This window comes from Mesoplodon mirus, assembly GCF_964341445.2.
Source record: "Mesoplodon mirus genome assembly, chromosome: 15".
NCBI lineage: Eukaryota > Metazoa > Chordata > Mammalia > Artiodactyla > Ziphiidae > Mesoplodon > Mesoplodon mirus.
Window position 1 is genome coordinate 27124370 of NC_138991.1, and position 17555 is coordinate 27141924.

Consider the following 17555-nt stretch of genomic DNA (forward strand, 5'->3'; position numbering starts at 1 on the left):
TGCTGGGGGCACAACTCCCATTTGGTAAGCAGCCCCACCTGAGGACCAGTGGCTTAGACCCTTCCTCCCCACTGAACTGACACAACATGTGGCAACCTGAGCAGGGTGGCAGTGAAAAGAGGATGGGCTCTGGGGCCACAGAAACTTAGGTTTGAATCTTGGCTCTGCTGCTTATCAGCTGTGTTGTCCTAGCAAATTTCTTAACCTCTCTGAGCTTCAGTTTCTGAATGTAACAGATAATAATAATAATAATAATAATAATAATAACAGCGGCTAACACTTATTGAACACACAGAGTGCCAGATACTGTGCTAAAAGCTTTCCACATGACCCATAAGGAAGGTACTATCAGTTTTCTTCATGTTCAGGTGAGGAAATTGAGCCCAGAGAGATTAAGTAAACTGCCCGAAGTCACAGGGCTATTAAGTGGCAGAGTCTGGATTCAAAGTCAGATAGTGAAATTCCAGAGCCTGTGCTCCTAGCTTCTCCCGATACTGCCCCGCTCTCTTATGAGCTGAGACCACGTGTGAGAGGCCAGCTTAGTGCGTGTGCAGCAACTATGACACCTCGCAGGTGGCAATGGCATCACTCTTCTCAGTACTGTGACAACTACCGTGACATTACTGTTCACAAATAACTTTCCCAACAACCGTGGTGGGAAATACCCACTGGATATCCTTACCATTCCTTGTAAAGAAACTGTGGCCCAGAGAGGTTATGGTTCTTGTTCTAGGTCACCCACGGTATAACACAGGGGAAAGATTCCCTTGGATTTTACAGCCAGGATTCAAACCTGGCTCTGAATGACGCCAGAGGTCATGTTCTCATCCGAGACCCTGTACTTGCTCTTGAGAAAGCTGCTTCAAATGTCGCAGAGATGCCTTCTGACCTGATGGTGTGGGACAGGGCCAGGATTCCCAGCACGAAGAAATACATGGACAGCAAGAGGTTGATGTACTCCTGGGAGAATATCTGAGGCAGAAATACAAAGAGAAACAGGAAGTCAGGGTTGCCAGTGGCTATGAGGAAACCAGAGTCCACGCTTCTCTTCTGGAGTTGGAGAATGGTGTCAGAAAGACTCTCAAATGGTACTGGGGGCCTTCTAGTTTCTATGGCAACGGGAAAAAGGGAAAGAACTTCAAGCCCTCAGATGCACCTCCCAAAGGAGTCTGTAGGTTTGCGCTTGGTGGCTCCATTATTTGCAGACAGGCAATATTGTGTGCGTGTCGAGGGTCCTGCATGGGGGAGGGAAGTCTGAAGTTCAGAGTCCCAAGAGAGCCGTCTGAACCTCAGAATGCACTCTTCCAAGCTTCCTTCTCTCTGCTCAAAAATCTAGGGAGCCCCCTAACAGCGGCCACCCAGTTATGAATCATCTGCAGCCTGTTCCATTCTCCAGGCTCTTCTGGACGACCCCTCCCACACTGATTCTGAAGCTCTGATGGCAGGCCCTCACAGCTGCTTCTTGGTCCTGTTATTGTTAGGTGAACACAAGGAATGTTGTCTCTCACAGGGCTAAAGCCAGTGGTCACATGTTGTTAATTCTGGACTTCAGGCAGGCTGTGCCATATGGCTCCATGGTTGCTGCACTGTCATTTTTTTCATAAATTTATTTTTATTTATTTTTGGCTGTGTTGGGTCTTTGTTGCTGAGTGTGGGCTTCCTCTAGTTGTGGCGAGTGGGGGCTACTCTTCATTGCGTTGTGGCGCGTGGGCTTCTCACTGTGGTGGCTTCTCTTGTTGCGGAGCACGGGCTCTAGGCATGCGGGCTTCAGTAGTTGTGGCACACAGGCTCAGCAGTTGTGGCGCACGGGCTTAGCTGCTCCGTGGCATGTGGGATCTTCCTGGACCAGGGCTCAAACCTGTGTCCCCTGCATTGGCAGGCAGATTATTAACCACTGCTCCACCAGCGAAGCCCTGCATCATCTTCTAATTTGTTATTGTGAGGCTTTCTAACTGGGAGGGAATAATGTGCTGTGGTGTGGGGTCTGGGGCCACTGGTCACTCTCAAGTAGGCACCTGCTTAAACCTCTGTCTGAGCCCCTCGATCCGCTGCTTAATGCCTCTCAGCAGCTTCCCTCTGCTCCCACGAGCTCAAGGCCCACATCCTCCCCTTGGCCCCCCATGCTCTCACGGTGACCACCACAGGCCTCCTCAGCCGCTCCTTCTCGTCCTCCGTGCTGTGGCCACACTGGCCTTGTTGTGCCACATTCCCACCCACGGGCAGCCCATGTACATGCCTCTCTGCTGCCCAGGACGCTCTCCTCTCCTCACCCAGGCTTCCAAGCAGTTTTCCTTGACATGACCTCCGTTAATTCAGCTCATGTTTACTGACTGTCTGCTACGTGCAGTGCGTCGTGCTCAACACTGGAATAGGCAGAGAAGTCCCTGCTCTCATGGAGTTCATGTGCCAGTGAGGGAGAATCTCAAGAGATGCAATACACTGTCCGGTGGAGACGGGCGCTAAGAAGAAAAGCAAAGCAGGGCAAGGAGGCCGGGGGTGGGGGTAGGGCATCAGCCAGGTGGCCTCGGAAAGCCTCCGACACTGACTTCATTCAGGAGGAGAGCCCTTAACGAAGTAAGGAGCGGCTGTGAGGGTACCTGGGGGAAGAGCCTTTGAGGTGGAGGGAAGGGTGAGTGCAAAGGTCCAGAGGTGGGCAGGCGTTCATGTGTGCAGGGGATGGTGAGGGCCTGTGGCCAGGAGCCAAGGTAGGAACTGAGTGTCAGGAGACGAGGCGGGGAAGGTAGGAGGGAGATGGACCGTGAAAAAGGCTTTAGCTTCGTCTGGGTAAGACAGGCCGATACTGCAGGGCTGAGGGCAAGGCTGTGATCTGATCTGACGGCCTGAGAGGATCCTTCTGCTGCTGTGTGGAAGGCAGACTCCACAGGGCAAAAGTCAAGGCCGACAGCCCAGCGAGCGAGCTGCATCCAGTAGGATGGTGCCCTGGGCTGGGGGGCAGGAGGGATGTGATGAGCCGGGGTCGGATCCCCGATCAGCTCTGGACTAGCAAAGTGGGTTGTGCCGAGGGCTGCGCGCTGAGAGGAGGGAGGAACCCTCCTAGGGTTTTCGGCCGAGCAGTGAGGTGGGTGAGGTGTTGCTGTCTGAGACGGGGGTGTAGGCAGGAGCAGATTCTTCTGTGCCCTTCTGGTGTTACAGACCCCGCGTTCATACCACTTTCTAGGACTGTCACTTCGCATTTATCTGTGTGACTGCTTGACTGGTGTCTGTTTCCACCATTTAACAAGAAGCTCCTTGAGGGCAGGGGTGGGCCAGCTGTTTTTCTCACTGCAGTGTCCCCAGCACCCAGCACAGGATCTGGTGTGTGTTTGTAGAATGACCGAATGGACGAGCACATCAGTGGCTACAGTGTGAATGCTCCTACCCACACAGGCGTGTGGACCGTGTTTACCCGTGAAGCCATGGTGCCCTCTCACACAGTGTTCTTTCAACATGGGCCCTGGGGAGAAATTTCACTCTGGCCACACCTTTGAGCTTCTGGTCGGCTTGACTGTGTGGACTATGAATTGTGCACCAAGTCTCACTTTCTTTGTGCTTTGGCTGCTAGAAAATCAGAGTCACGCCTGTGTCAGAGGCACTTCTGGCAAGAGTACAAGTCTTTAGACTTTAGAGCATGGGGTCTGGGTATGGTCCTCACCCAAAGCTTCACTGTCTTTTCCTATTTTATTTTTTCTCCTTTACCCCAGTTTCTTCCTTTATTATTTTTCTTATGCTGTTGGATTTAATTTTTATAAGCTGCCTCAAAGCAATCAGGTTTAAATGAGGTGGGATAAGGTAAATTTTATGATTTTGAGAAATGCAACAAACTCCAGTGCCCCAACCAGTAAAGGAGGAGGAAAGGGGCACAGTGAGAGCCACTGTTAAGCAAACCACAACCAGCGGTCCGTCTGGAGTCTGGAAGGGATGTGGTGGCTGTGCTATCCAGGCAGCTGCCTTTCAGACATCTCAACAAGGACACTCTGGTGACTTGGGAGAAGGTATGCTGTGTCCTCTGGCACAAGGCAGGCTGGGGCTTACCTGCCTGGAGAGGAGGACAGGCTGAGCAACAGGCGTCCGGGGCCTTAAATAAAAATGTTCACACCCTCTGCTGCCAGAAAGTCCTTTCTGGGGAATCTAGCCTAAGAAGAGAATCCTAAATACTAAAAATGTTAGATGGTCCTGAGGCAAAGGCCTGGGTGTATATACCTAGCACTTAGCACAGCAGAGACTTGAGAAGTATCTGCCAAAAGCCAAGTCGGAGGCAATGAGCTAGATGTGTACAGAGCCACAGAGAGATCTCAAGAGCATAGGGCAGAGGAAAAGGAACACAGTTCTACTTACGGAAACTAGACTCTCACTGAATACACACAGATACATTAACACCATATATTTTATAAAAAGACACACATCCAAGGACACAAATCAAACGCATTAGGGCAGGTGCCTCTGGTGAAGGGAAATGAAGGTGGCAAATGTGATGGGCATCAGGGTGAAGGTGGTGAAGGAAACAAGGAGGGGGGCCTGGCATGAGCCGATGCCAGTGTGCTGTGAACCAAAGCACATGATAAATTCACCTCTCCTCCCGGGGTCCGGGAAAAAAAAAAAAATCAGTGAATACCTAACGTTATTTGATGCACTCTTACTTATAAGAGTAAAAATCAGAACGATATTTTCTGTTTAAGGTGAGGGGGATGCTGTAAGTCAGTCGTGGTGTATCTGCTTGTGGGGATATTCTGAAATCATTAAGAGCAGTTCTGATCCAATAACGAGGGAGTGATGGAACAGGAAGCAGGCATTAAAAATTATGTTTCTGACTCACTCACAGACTGGTAAAAATAAAGAATTCTGATGCGAGTCAGTCTAGGTGGGAGTACAGTGAAGCCAGCACACTTGTAACTGTTGGAGGGAATGTACATTGGTACAATCAGAGGGACTTGGCACCGACTATTCCAGATGCCGTTTGATCTGGTAATGCTACTGCAGATATACTTGCCAAGAGACTTACACGAGGACGCTCATGGCAGCAGTGCTGGGGCATCCCACCACTGAATGCCCCTCAGGGGCACATCCACGAAACGCAACCACAAGCAGCTGTTACAAACAATGAGGTAGCTCTGACTGTGTTGATATCAAAATATCTCCCTGGTAAGAACCATATGTTCGATACATATATTTGTTTTAAAATTTTTACATAAATGTAGATCTATGCATAATAGAACGAGTCACAAGAAACTATGTTGGGGAGAGGATTATGGCTCATTTGCACCTTCCCTTAGATTGAAAAAAATCTTCTTAAACGATGTACATGTATTTCTAAAATGTGAATTAAAAGTTATCCTTGAGGAGGGATTTCCCTGGTGGTCCAGTGGTTAGGACTCTGAGCTTCCACTGCAAGGGGCATAGGTTCGATCCCTGGTCGGGGAACTCAGATCCCATGTGCCGAGCAGCATGGCCGGGGGAAAAAAAAAAAAAGTTATCCTTGAGGAATTTTCAGTGACCAGGAAAAAAGCGCTTGTAATGTATTATTTTAAAAAATTAGTTATAAAATGATTATAATTAGGTTAAAAATATGATTATGAAAAGCCTGAAAGGAGATATGCCAAAACATTAATAGTGATTACCTCTGTGTATTTTTCCCTCTCTTTAAGTTTTCTGCATATATTACTTTTATAATCAGAAAACAGTACGTTATATTAAAAAAAAAAGTTTGAGAGTTTGCAGTAACATGAGAAAATGCTCATGATGTAATTAATGTGAAGTGAGAAAAGCAGTTACAGGACTGAATACACCACATGTTCACAGCTATGGAGGAACCATGCACAGGGAAAAGCAGAGGAAGGACACACCTCCAAAGGGACTCTGTGACTGTCTCTGGCAGGGGGGTTTTGGATGGCTGCTGTTTTCCCCTTTTTACTTTTCTGTGTTTTCCAGGTTTTCAACACTGAGCCTGTGTAACTTTTATTGGGAAAATAAACCTCGATAAATTAAAAAAAAAAAAAGCAATTAGTATGGTAGAGGTGTCTGAGACATAGCTATACCCCACCCCAATATGAAGAGTACAATGAAACCAAACTGGTATCAGGAAAACAAAAGAGAAAGCTCCTTGAAGAAGGGAAATAAAGACTGGTGGTGGGAAGGGTCCCCCTACATCACAGTGGGGTCTCTGGGTAGTGGGTCTAAGGGTAAATTGTTATTTTTCCTGCTCTTTATTTTCTATAAATGAACATGCATGTCTCCTGTGATGGGAAAAATAAAAGAAAATCAAATAAAGTTATTCAAACCAAATGCTACAACAGGTGACAAAGGACTTACTTTGAAAAAGAGGTAGAGCCCCAAGAGCGTGCAGCTGGCGATGATGGGGAACCGGGCAGCGTCCCGGCTGGTGATGGTCTCGGGCATGTCCGAGGCATTCTAGACGAGAGAAGAAAGGCCCTGCTGAGTGCGGGGAGTGCTTCTGGCCTCTGAGGGCTGGATGCTGGCGGGAATTTGGTGCCCCAACAGCTCGTCCATCTCCTTCCCCTCCTGCCATCACTGAGGTGCCTCAGGGGTCCCCACGTTCTCCTGACTCAGGGCTTTGCAAGTGCTGTTCCCTCTGCCCGGGCTGCGGACCACCCAACTTGGGGCAGGACGCTCTGATCCCATCGTCTTGCTATTGAGGAGACCTGGACTCCAACAGGGACAGTCCTGGGAGGACCCAGGGCACATGCGGCAGAGGCAGTGGGTACGTAATAACTGAAAGAGAAAACCCTGGATACTGGTGACAAGAGAGCAGTTCTGGGCCTCGTGAGGACTACCTCCAGTTTTCTTATGGATTAGCTGAGATGTAAATGTGATCAGTCTTTTATCTAGTAGGCAGTGAATATTATGAGTGGAAATAAACCAACAACACACAAAACTTAACAATGGCTAAAACCGAGTATGGGAAGACGCCAACTGCAAGGAGAAGCAAATCTGGACAAAACTCAAACTCAAGAAGTGTGACTGCGAAAACTGAATCTGGTCAGAGTAAAAGCCACCTTTAAATTCACAATGGCAGATGCAATAGCTGGCAAGAATGGAATCTAGGTAAAGAGCTGACGGAGGATAAATATTTACATGAAGAACAACTGAAGGCAATCAAAAATCACTTCAGTATTATCAAAATGGAAAAAAATTGGAAATAGAGTAACAGTGCAACATAGAAAATTAAGTCAGCTCCATAGAATTCATGACAGAAGACTTTCGAATGAAAATCCATCATAGTAGTATAATTCTGGTTTAAATTTATATTAAAAATGTTTTTTAGTCAAGTGGGAAGGCCCTTAACCAATCCCCAACATATGCATGGCTGAGGTGGCACAGGGCTGAAGGGAGACCCGCCCTTGTGGAGGGACCAGGTAGCCCTGTGTGAGTCACTCTCTGGCAGCTTTGCTGGGAGTGGGGTGGCGGTGGGTGAGCAACAGTGACATGGAGAGGCAGGGTCATCTTCCTTCCCTCTTCTCTCCCAGCCCTTGGTTTCTGCTTTTGGCAGCACTGTGCTGTGGGGTCTGGGCAAATTCATCGCCCTCTCCGTGTACCTCCATAAAATCATTATATTTCCTGTGTAGCAGCAGGGTGGGCACAAAAATAAATGAGCTCCTGACCATAAAGAGTTCACAGGCAGGTAGGCCAAGACCTTGACATGTAAACAGAATATCACCACAGTGTGACATGTGACAGAACAGAGACACGCATACCGTGGTGGTACATGGCATGAGTGCCCAGTGGTGAAGGGAGGGCTCTGATGTCAGCAGGCCCAGCTGCACTCCCAGCTCTGCTGCTTTCCAGGTTTGGGACCTTGGGGAAGTCATCTTCCCTCTCAGAGCCTCGATTTCCTCAGCTGTAAAGTGGGGTGCCAGGACTTGATGATTTTTTTTTCCCCCACAGCACTGGAAGTACTTGTGTTGTGCCTTGAGCTTCCCACAAGTTGTATAAACTATTTGTATTATTCTTATGTATAAGGGAATCATGAGAAAGCAGACAGGACACTACTTTCGCAAGGAAGCAGGGGAGTGTCAGAGGTGGTTAGAGCAGATATCACTTAAGCAAGGCCTTGAAGGCCAAGCACAGGGTCTGGTATGTAGTAGAAGCCAGATAAACGCTGACTAAGTTGAGGAGTTTGCTTTGTGTACGAGGAAGGGAAGCGCTTACCAGGCAGAGGGACCTGTAGATGCAAGCAGGGCACATGGTATGAAAATATTCACGGACTCTGGCTTCACCTACAAACCAGTGTTACCACTCATTTCCACATAGTCATTTCAGTTCAGCCCAGGATCCTGGGCGGGAAGAGGCTTAATATTATTTGATGACAAACCAGGCTGGACAGATGCTCCATCACACAGAGGAATCTGGTCTCCTCTGTGGGTGACTATTGGAAATATCCCACGTGCAATGTTGAGTCAGAACGGGAGACTTGAAATCTGACCAATGATGACAGTAACACGGATAACACTTCCTGAGAGCTTTCTAGGTGCCAAGCATTGTTCTAGGTGCTTTACATGATTTCATCCTCACAGTAACCCCAGGAAGCAGGTACTTTTAATAGCTCCACTTTACAGATGAAGAAACTGAGGCTCAGAGAGGTGACGTAACTTACTTTAAGGTCACACAGCTAACGAGTGGCAGAGCCAGGATTCACACTGAGGCAGTCTGGTTCCAGAGCCCAAACTCTTGGCTATTACCCCCTAGACGTCCTCTACCTTTTCTATCTGGAAATTTCTGCTGGCAAGTTGTGACAAGATGCTCAGGGAGCCTGCGACCTTTCTGAGGAACAGAATCCTGAAGGCAACAGAATCTCTGTAGTTGGAAAAATACAAAAAGTTGTCAGGATTCTCCACTGATTCAATTTGGATTTTTAAACTAGACGTTCTTGTGCAAATGCAATGGCTCCTGAAATGCAAAACATACTTGGGGGCGGTGGGGGGGGGGTTGGGAACTGACACAAAGAGCAGAAATAAATTCAGCTTCCAGTGACATTCTGCATGCTCAGTTATCACGGCGGAAGCAAAAGCAGCGAGGGAAGATGGCTCGCTCAAGTCGTTGGCTCAGCTGGAGCTCTGGGAGTTCTGCTTCCAGGCCATGCCCTAGAAAGGACCTGGAATGCGTGGGCCATTCTGTTACCCCAGGGTCTCCTCTCCTCACTGCCACGTGCACTCACTCACCTGAGCATCTCCTGAACTAGCCCCCACCCCAGCCCTTTGCCCCTACTGTAGTCTCCACTAGCACCACCTCACCAGCCCCCTTCCCGCCTGTCACCTCCCCTATCAGGAGCTCTTTCTGAAGGACCTGATCGCATTCCACAACAGCTCAGAAACCTCTGGAAAATGGGCTACCAAGCAGCCATCAAACAAGAACTGAGGTCACTGCAGGTGGGAGTATAAACTGGTACAACCTCTATGGTGGATAATTTGATAAAATCCATCTAAATCAAACATGCACAGAGCCTTTGACCCAGCAAATCGATTTCAAGGAATTTATCCTACAAATACACAGAAAACTGTAAAGTAACAAATATATAAGATTAATTTCAGCATGGTTTGCGATAGCAGAAGATTGACACACCTAACTGACCAGTGGAGGACTTCAAATGAGGGGCCCTCACACTTGGGCTCGCATCAGAATCGCCAGGAGGGCTTGTGAACAGATTTGCGTTTCTAACAAGTTCCCAGGTGATACTGATGCTGCTGGTCCTGGGATTACATTTTGAGAATCATGGCTGGGGGGTGCAGGTGGACACCACACAGCTGTTAAAGAACACAACTGTGCCATGTGTACTGACATATTAGATCTCCAACATATAAGTGGTGAAAACAGCAAGGTGTAAAAAAAGAGGGTATCTATAACAAAATGTAACAGCTATGTATCAAAAAATGGGGGGAAAGCATATGCTTATTTATTTGTAAAGGCACAGAGGTTCTCGATGGATAGCCAAGAAACAGGTAACAGGGGCTCCCTGTGGGGAGGGAAACTGGGCAGCTGGGGTGGGAGGGAGATTTCACTTTGTCCCCCTGTACCTTTGGAATTCTACACCTTGGGCGTGCGTGACCTACCCTCCCCGCCATAAAACAACAAGGTACATCTGCATGTACTGACACAGGAAAATGACCAAGACTGTTAAGGAAAAAAAAAAAATCAAGTTTCAGAGCAATTATGTACCACAAAATCCCACTTTTATAAAAATAAATTTACATATGTATATACACATAGGCATATACATGTTTGTATATATACAGAAAAAGGTCTGGAAGATGGCACACCAAACAGCTAACAGGGTTACTTCCACAGAAGTGGTACTGGGGGGCTTTTCCTTTATACTTCTGCGTTGCTTGAATTTTTACAAATGCAAACATGTAGTAACTACGAAGATTAACGGGTGCGTTGCCCTCGGGATTCTGTACCTCATAAGGGCCGCAGGATCCCAGAGCATCTTCCTGTTACATCACCTGAGTACCTGTACTGGGCTCACATCAAACTGCTCACTGCCTCCTGGAAAACACCCGTGGGCCCACGCCTCCCTCTCCTCCTGTCCTGCCTGCTGAGCCCTCATCCACCTTTGCCAAAGGTCACTGCTGCCACCTCTAGCAGTTGGCTGGTCACACAGCTGTTTCTCCTTGGTGACTGCGCTCTGTGAGGGGAGGGCTTGACCTTCTTTGTCTTGGCACCCCTGGTACCCAGCCCAGAGCAGGAACCCAGTCCAGCTGGCTGAGGGGCTCCTCTGAGTTACAGGCCAAAGGCCTTTGAAGCAATGAGTAGTAGCTGTTGCTGGGATTTGCTCCCTTCTGGGAACAGGGGTCTCTGACAGGAACGGGCACTGCTCTCAGATGGCTCTGCCCGTGGCTACTTCTTCCCAACACAGTCCTGGACTTCTCCTCCCATAATTTCACAACTCACCCTGCCTGTCATGGACAATTTGCCCCCAGGGAGAATTCTGTCCTCACATGCCCTCTCAGCTGGCTGTGGGGGGGTCTAACACTAGTGGGAAATCAAAACTCCTGGGCCCCCAAGCTAACTTTTCTCTCCTTGCCAAATGATTAGAGAAACAACTCAGGGTAGGAAAAGGGAGTCGTTTGGCCTGTCCTCTCCCTAGGCCAAAATGCCACTTGTATTGGTCTTCAGAGGCACCTGCATCAAGGAGAGAGCCCCGGACTAGGACCAGGGACACCTGGTTCTGCCCCTAATTGGCAGAGAAGTCATTTCTTTGACTCTCAGTTTCTCTGTACAATGGTGTTAATAAAACTGGCTCTGCCTGTCTCACTCAGTTGCTGGGAGAATCAGAGGGCGAAGGCTTGTAAACTTTAGAATACCCTGGTTACTGGTGGTGGGAGGCTACTAAGGGTCAGGCTGTTTGCAATTCCATGCACAGTCTTCCAGCCCCCCTGTCTTGCTGGAGATGCTGGGAAGAGGTATTTAGATGCTTCAGTAGATCTAAAGCTCTCTTCTATCCCTACCCTCTGCTCCAGCCACTCCAGACCTTCCACCAGCCCCTCAACTGCCTCGTACAGCTGCGTTCCTGGTTTCCTCTGCCTGGAATATCTTCTGGGGGAAATACGACCTCCGCATCAAGGCTCCAGCCCACCTCCAGCACAAAGCCGTCCTGCCCTGCCCCAGGTGTGCTCAGTCTTTCTCCCTAAAGCCTGCAACACTGCCCGTACTACAATCACAGATCCAGTTATTCCTCTCTCATCCAGACACCTAAAGTCCTTGGTGACAGGGCTCTGACCCACTCATCTTTGCAGCAGCCGTCTGCCCTGGACAACAGTGGAGGTTCAGGAAATTCTGTTGTCTGGAAGGTGTTTTCTGAAGAGGTTGCTAATCCATGTGTAGACGGTGCCCAGGAGAACTACTCAGTACAGGGAGCCCCTCACATCCAGTGCCCAGCTCACTCCTTGCGGCCCTTCCCCTTCTTTGTCCTGATCTATTTCAGAACATCCCCCTGTACCAAGGGTTTGCCCGAAAGGCAAAGGTGGGGAGGATGAAAGCCACCAGAACTCTGCTTAGAAGAGGCAATAGTAAGGAAAATGGGGCCACCTAAGCCCTGCGTGACCAATCCCCTTGGCATCTGACCACAGAGGGAACCAGCCTCAAGTTCTCTGATCTTGAGAAAGGGAGGTGGCAGGCCTCGGCCACTGCTCAAGTTGGGTAATGTTTTGAGAACCTGGGCTTGAGCAGTTTCAAAAGTGGCAGCTCCTCTATGGGTCTGCCCTCTTTGGGCACGACGGCTTCCGCTAAGGTTCAACTTCAGGTCTGGGTGGGGGAGGAGCAGCAGGGAGCTGCAGATCAGGAGGTGGTGGAGGATGATGGGAGAGGCTGCCAGGAAGTGAGAAGTCACTGGTGCAACGGGCTAAAGAGGGCTTAATATAGGGAAGAAGGGTAACAGAGAGGAAGTCAAAAGGTGGAAGGCCCTGGGGTCCTCTTAGGTATCCAACGGGACAGATGTTGAAGGACAGGGATGAACTCTGGCCCAGATTCACAAGAGAGGCCTACAGCAGCTCAGTTACTCAGCAGGTCAGCCCAGTTTGGTGGAAAGACTGTCTTAAGGGGCATGAGAAGAGCTACTTTGAGGTAGGATCTGGGGTGGGAACAGGGTTAGGGTTAGGGGTTAGGAATAGGGTCTGGGCTCAGGCTTGGACAGGTCCAAGCTTGGGTGTAGTCAGGGAGAGGAAACCAGCAAACCAAGGGTCTATGGCTGGTTAAAAAGAGAGGCACCAAAGTGCCAGGTCCTGAGGAGTTGGCTGACTGGAATTGGTTCCAGAAAGTAATGCAAAAAACTAGGAGCTGAGCTGGGGTTTCCAGGAGCTAATATTCCTGTGTTAGTTTTTTTTTTTTTTTTTTTTAGGTGGGGCAAAGGCTTGATCTGGGGGTTCTAGGAAAGCACTCTACGGGTCACAGATTCCAGCTGGACAGGTGTCAGAGTCTAGGGATGAGCCTGGGTGCCAGAATTTGCCCTGGGTTAGGGTGAGGAATGACAAGAGGCTGTACCGTTCAGGAGGTGTCAGAACCAGTGCCCCATCAGATGATGGATGTTGACCCAGAGCCTGGGATGGGGTGACTGTCCCAGATGGGATGAACAGCCAGAGCAGAGGGTGAGGCTGGTCTGGCTGGGTCCAGCAGGCTCAAAACAATTAGTACCCGAATCACAGTGTCAGGGTCGGCCAAGTGCTTCCAGCATGGTGCACAGAGGGAGGGATGTGTCAGGGTCCGAACGGGGGTGGAAACCGCTCCCTATTTGAGAAAGGTGTCAGTACCTGGTTCGCGGATCGGTGCCCAGATCCTGGGGCACCTAAGGTCAGCCCCGGGATGTGGGCCCGGGTTGGGGATGCGGTGGTGAGCAATGCTGGGAAGGGTCAGTGTCCGGGCAGAGGAGGTGTCTGTCCCGTCCAGGGCGGGCGGGGGAAGGGTCCGTGCCAGCCGTGTCAGGGTGGGAGGTGGACAGCGCCCGGCTTTGCCGCTGACCCTACCTTGCCGCGGGCGCAGCGCACGGAGCGCAGGGCGCCGAAGAAGATGGGCAGCAGCGCCATGAGCAGGAGGCTGCCATAGGCCAGCGCGATGCCCTCGGGCGTGGAAGGCGGCCGCGTCGTGCCGTTGGTTGGGCCGCCTGCCTCGACACTGCCGTTATGCGGGTCGCTGAGGGCGGAGTCCATGGCAAGGCTGCACTCGGGGTCCGACTCCAGCTCCGGCAGTTGCAGCAGAGACGCAGAAAGGAAGACGTGCACTGTGGGGAAAGCCACGTTCCCCTAAAGCAACAGGAAGTGACGTGCTTCCCTCGCCGGCCTGCGCCGCGCACGCGTGCGCGTTCACGTCTCCCCGCCCGCGCGCCCTCTAGCGGTGGCGGAGGGACAGGCGGCCGGTTGCTAAGCAACTTGCTGGTAGCAGGGAGAGGAACACTGGACCACTGCGGTGGGTATCCATCCCTAGGGAGACCTGAGGACCCCATTCCCCAGTCCCAGTCAACCTCCTTAACTCCAGGATGTCCCACTCCCCGCAGATACTAATAACTAAAAATTTGTTTACTCATGCAGGCATTCATCCAATATTTAATCATTCCCTCACTCCTTAAGTATTTGAGTATCCCATCATATCCAGGCACTGTCCTAGGCTCTGGGGACACAGAAGGGAACAATATAGGCAAAAGTCCGTCCCTGCCCTCATGAAGCTTGCACTTTTAGTGTGGTGGTGGGGTTGTTGGGAGGATAATAAAGAAAATGAATAAAATAAATAAATCAAAGTCTATAGGATGTTAGTGTGTAGTTATATGTTACTAGCATGTTTTTTTTTTAAAATTTATTTATTTTAGGCTGCATTGGGTATTCGTTGCTGTGTGCGGGCTTTCTCTAGTTGTGGCGAGCGAGGGCTATTCTTTGTTGAGGTGTGTCGGCTCTCTCATTGCGGTGGCTTCTCTTGTTGCGTAGCATGGGCTTGGGCTTCAGTAGTCGTGGCACGCCGGCTCAGTAGTTGTGGCTCATGGGCTCTAGAGTGCAGGCTCAGTAGTTGTGGTGCATGGGCTTAGTTGCTCTGCGGCATGTGTGACCTTCCCGGACCAGGGCTCGAACCCGTGTCCCTTGAATGGGCAGGCAGATTCTTAACCACTGCACCACCACGGAAGCCCTACATAGGAGATTAAGTAATTTAGAGGGAGATTAGTAATTTAAGTAAATTAAATTAAATTAAGTAATTTAAGGGAGATTAGTCATTTAGAGAGACCTCCCTCTCTAGGAACCTAGTGAACTTTTGTATATGGCTTGGGCCAGGATGGTTCCAGCCAGTTCCAGAGGACAAAAGTCAGGTGGCTTGCTCTGCAGATGGCCATCTCTGTGGGGTTCCCAGTGTATGTGTGTCCAGGAGTGAGGAGAGGGTGTGGGTAGGAGTGACCTGAACTTGGGTGCAGGCCCAAGCTGTCTGGGGCTCCTGGCTCTGCTACTGACGCTCTAGTTAAGAGCTGGAGAAAGTATGTAGCAGACAAATTGATGAAAGCTGTACCCTGCAGGCACCTAGCACTGGAGAAACCCTGCGCCAAGCAGTGGGAAAAAAGCATGCTCTCCGGGAACCCAGGAAGTGAGCCAACCTCGAACCAGGAAGGGAAGGTCCATTCTCCTCCAGTGTTCCTCTAGTACACTCTACTGAAAAGGCTTAAGGTATGTCAGCTGGCAAGGAAGAAATATTTACGAAGTCTGGCTCCATTATCACAGAGCTGGCAAAAAGAGTGGTCTTAGCGCAGCGAGGCAATAAGTTGATAAGTGACACTGATAGTGTAAAATCACATGGCCTGGTCCAAGCTGGACAGGTGGTGAGGTGGGGTTGGAGTATAGGGTTCACAGTGAGAGGAGACAAAGGCAAGGAGTCAGACTATAAAAGTTTGCATAATGGAGTTTGCCTAGTTCATGCCAGGCACTGTACTGGTAACTTTATAGGTGTTTTCTTTGATCTCAATAACACTGGTAAGATATGATGAGTCCCATTTTGCAGATGAGGAAACAGGCTCACAGAGGTAAACTAGCCAGCCAGGTCATACAGTCCAGCAGAGGAAGAGGAGAGATTTGAACTCGGGTCTGTAGGGCTCCGAAGCCTCTGCTCTTTATAATCTTCTAGCTACAAAGAGGGCTAAGGAGTTTGGACCAGAGTGACTTAGTTCTGGGCAGATGGTGTACAGTTTCAGGCTCTGTTTTTCAATAAGCTGGACATGACCTGAGTGGATGGGTGAAGGCAGTGTGCCTGATGAATTCATCCATCAATAATTCAGGCCACAGGATTTGCCCAGCAGCTGGGCCTCATGGCTCCGAGCCTCTTCATCTGAGAGCATACAATTGGAAATCAGAGACACTCCTGCTTCATGCAAGGCTGAGCACTTGATTTAGTTTGGTCTGGGGCAGATCTGGCCATCTCCCTTTACACTCATGGGAGACTGTGAATATGACCCAGGGAACTGAGGGGTCGACTCAAGTTCAGAAAGCTCCTGTCAAGACTTCTGGAGGGTTGGATTTCTGGCTTGGAGCCAGCCTGTCTTAGTATTCTCTGGAGACGGGGATAAGACAATCTTGTGCGTGGGGGGGTGGTGCCCCGAGGCTTCATCTGCCAAGCCTCCTGTATGGTGTTACTTTCCCAGAGGAGATCTGAACTGAGGTCAATAATGGAGCCTGTTTAGAGCCTGGGATAGTTAAATTACCAAACACTTGTTCCAGAGAAAGATGCAGACTTACTCCCACCCCATTTCTCTTATTACTGTGTTCAGTCACTGTGAATGGATTTCAGTTTTTCCAATTTTTTTCTCATATATGTGCACACACATATACACACACACTTACACACACTATTACATGCTTAAATAATTCTGAAAATAGTAAGCAAGGATCATTAGTGGATGCTAACCCTTGGGAGAAAGGTTTTTGAGGGACAGGATAGCCACACAACTTACCCCACAGATTACTAGTTATTTATAAAAGGAAACACTTCCCTTTAAAGTGGAGTGACCTGGTGGACACTCCCTTAACCAAGCGATCAAATTTAGCATCACCGAATGGGATGGGACAAAATGACTAGACGTGATGCAATGCGGGGGACACATCACCTGCGTAGTCTTCTTGCCAAACATGTTTAACCTGCATCTACTCATGAGGAAGCATCAGGAAAAATAAGAAAAAGCCAGACTGTAGCATATTCAGAACAACTAGCCTGAACCCTTCAAAAATGTTGGTGCCATGAAAGAGAGAAAAAAAAAATCCATGTTGTAGATGAAAGGAGAATGAAGGGAGGGGGAAAAGCAAATGTAATCTATCATCCTTGATTGGATCCTGGATCACAACATTTTAAAAAAGGCTCTAAAAAGGGCTTCCCTGGTGGCGCAGTGGTTGAGAGTTTGCCTGCCAGCTCAGGGGACACAGGTTCGAGCCCTGGTCCGGGAAGATCCCACACGCCACGGAGCAACTAAGCCTGTGTGCCACAAATACTGAGCCTGTGCTCTAGAGCCCATGAGCCACAACTAATGAGCCCACGTGCCACAACTATTGAAGCTCACGTGCCTGGAGCCCGTGCTCCGCAACATGAGAAGCCACTGCAATGAGAAACCCGCGCACCACAAGGAAGAGTAGCCCCTGTTTGTCGCAACTAGAGAAAGCCCGTGCACAGCAACAAAGACCCAATGTGTCCAAAAATAAATAAATAAAATAAATAAATTAAAAAAAAATGTTAAAAAAAAAGCACATATCACACTGATAAACCCTAATGGAAAAGAATATGAAAAAGAATGTAGGGCTTCCCTGGTGGCGCAGTGGTTGGGAGTCCGCCTGCCGATGCAGGGGACACGGGCTCGTGCCCCGGTCTGGGAAGATCCCGCATGCTGCGGAGCGGCTGGGCCCGTGAGCCATGGCCGCTGAGCCTGCGCGTCCGGAGCCTGTGCTCTGCGGCGGGAGAGGCCGCAACAGTGAGAGGCCCGTGTACCGCAAAAAAAAAAAAAAAAAAGAAAAAGAAAAAAAAGAAAAAGAATGTATACATATATAACTGAATCATGTTGCTGTAAGTAGAAATAAACACAACATTGTAATCAACTATAC

General features: G+C 49.4%; 1 protein-coding gene across 3 annotated transcripts in view; it reads right to left on the reverse strand.

The window, feature by feature from the left end:
• The window catches only part of HM13 (histocompatibility minor 13), a 41371-nt gene extending 27604 nt beyond the window's left edge, over positions 1 to 13767 (reverse strand). Inside the window, exons 1-3 of one of the 3 annotated variants that reach the window (XM_082643752.1) lie at positions 13470 to 13765; positions 6307 to 6405; positions 890 to 972 (exon numbers count right to left, since the gene is read on the reverse strand). In XM_082643752.1, coding sequence (XP_082499878.1) covers positions 890 to 972; positions 6307 to 6405; positions 13470 to 13652 — 365 coding nt within the window. In that variant the 5' untranslated portion in view covers positions 13653 to 13765. Of the gene's footprint in view, positions 1 to 889; positions 973 to 6306; positions 6406 to 13469 lie in introns of all 3 variants that reach the window. The other 2 variants (XM_082643753.1, XM_082643751.1) reach the window with 2 other exon arrangements.
• Positions 13768 to 17555: the final 3788 nt, after the last annotated feature.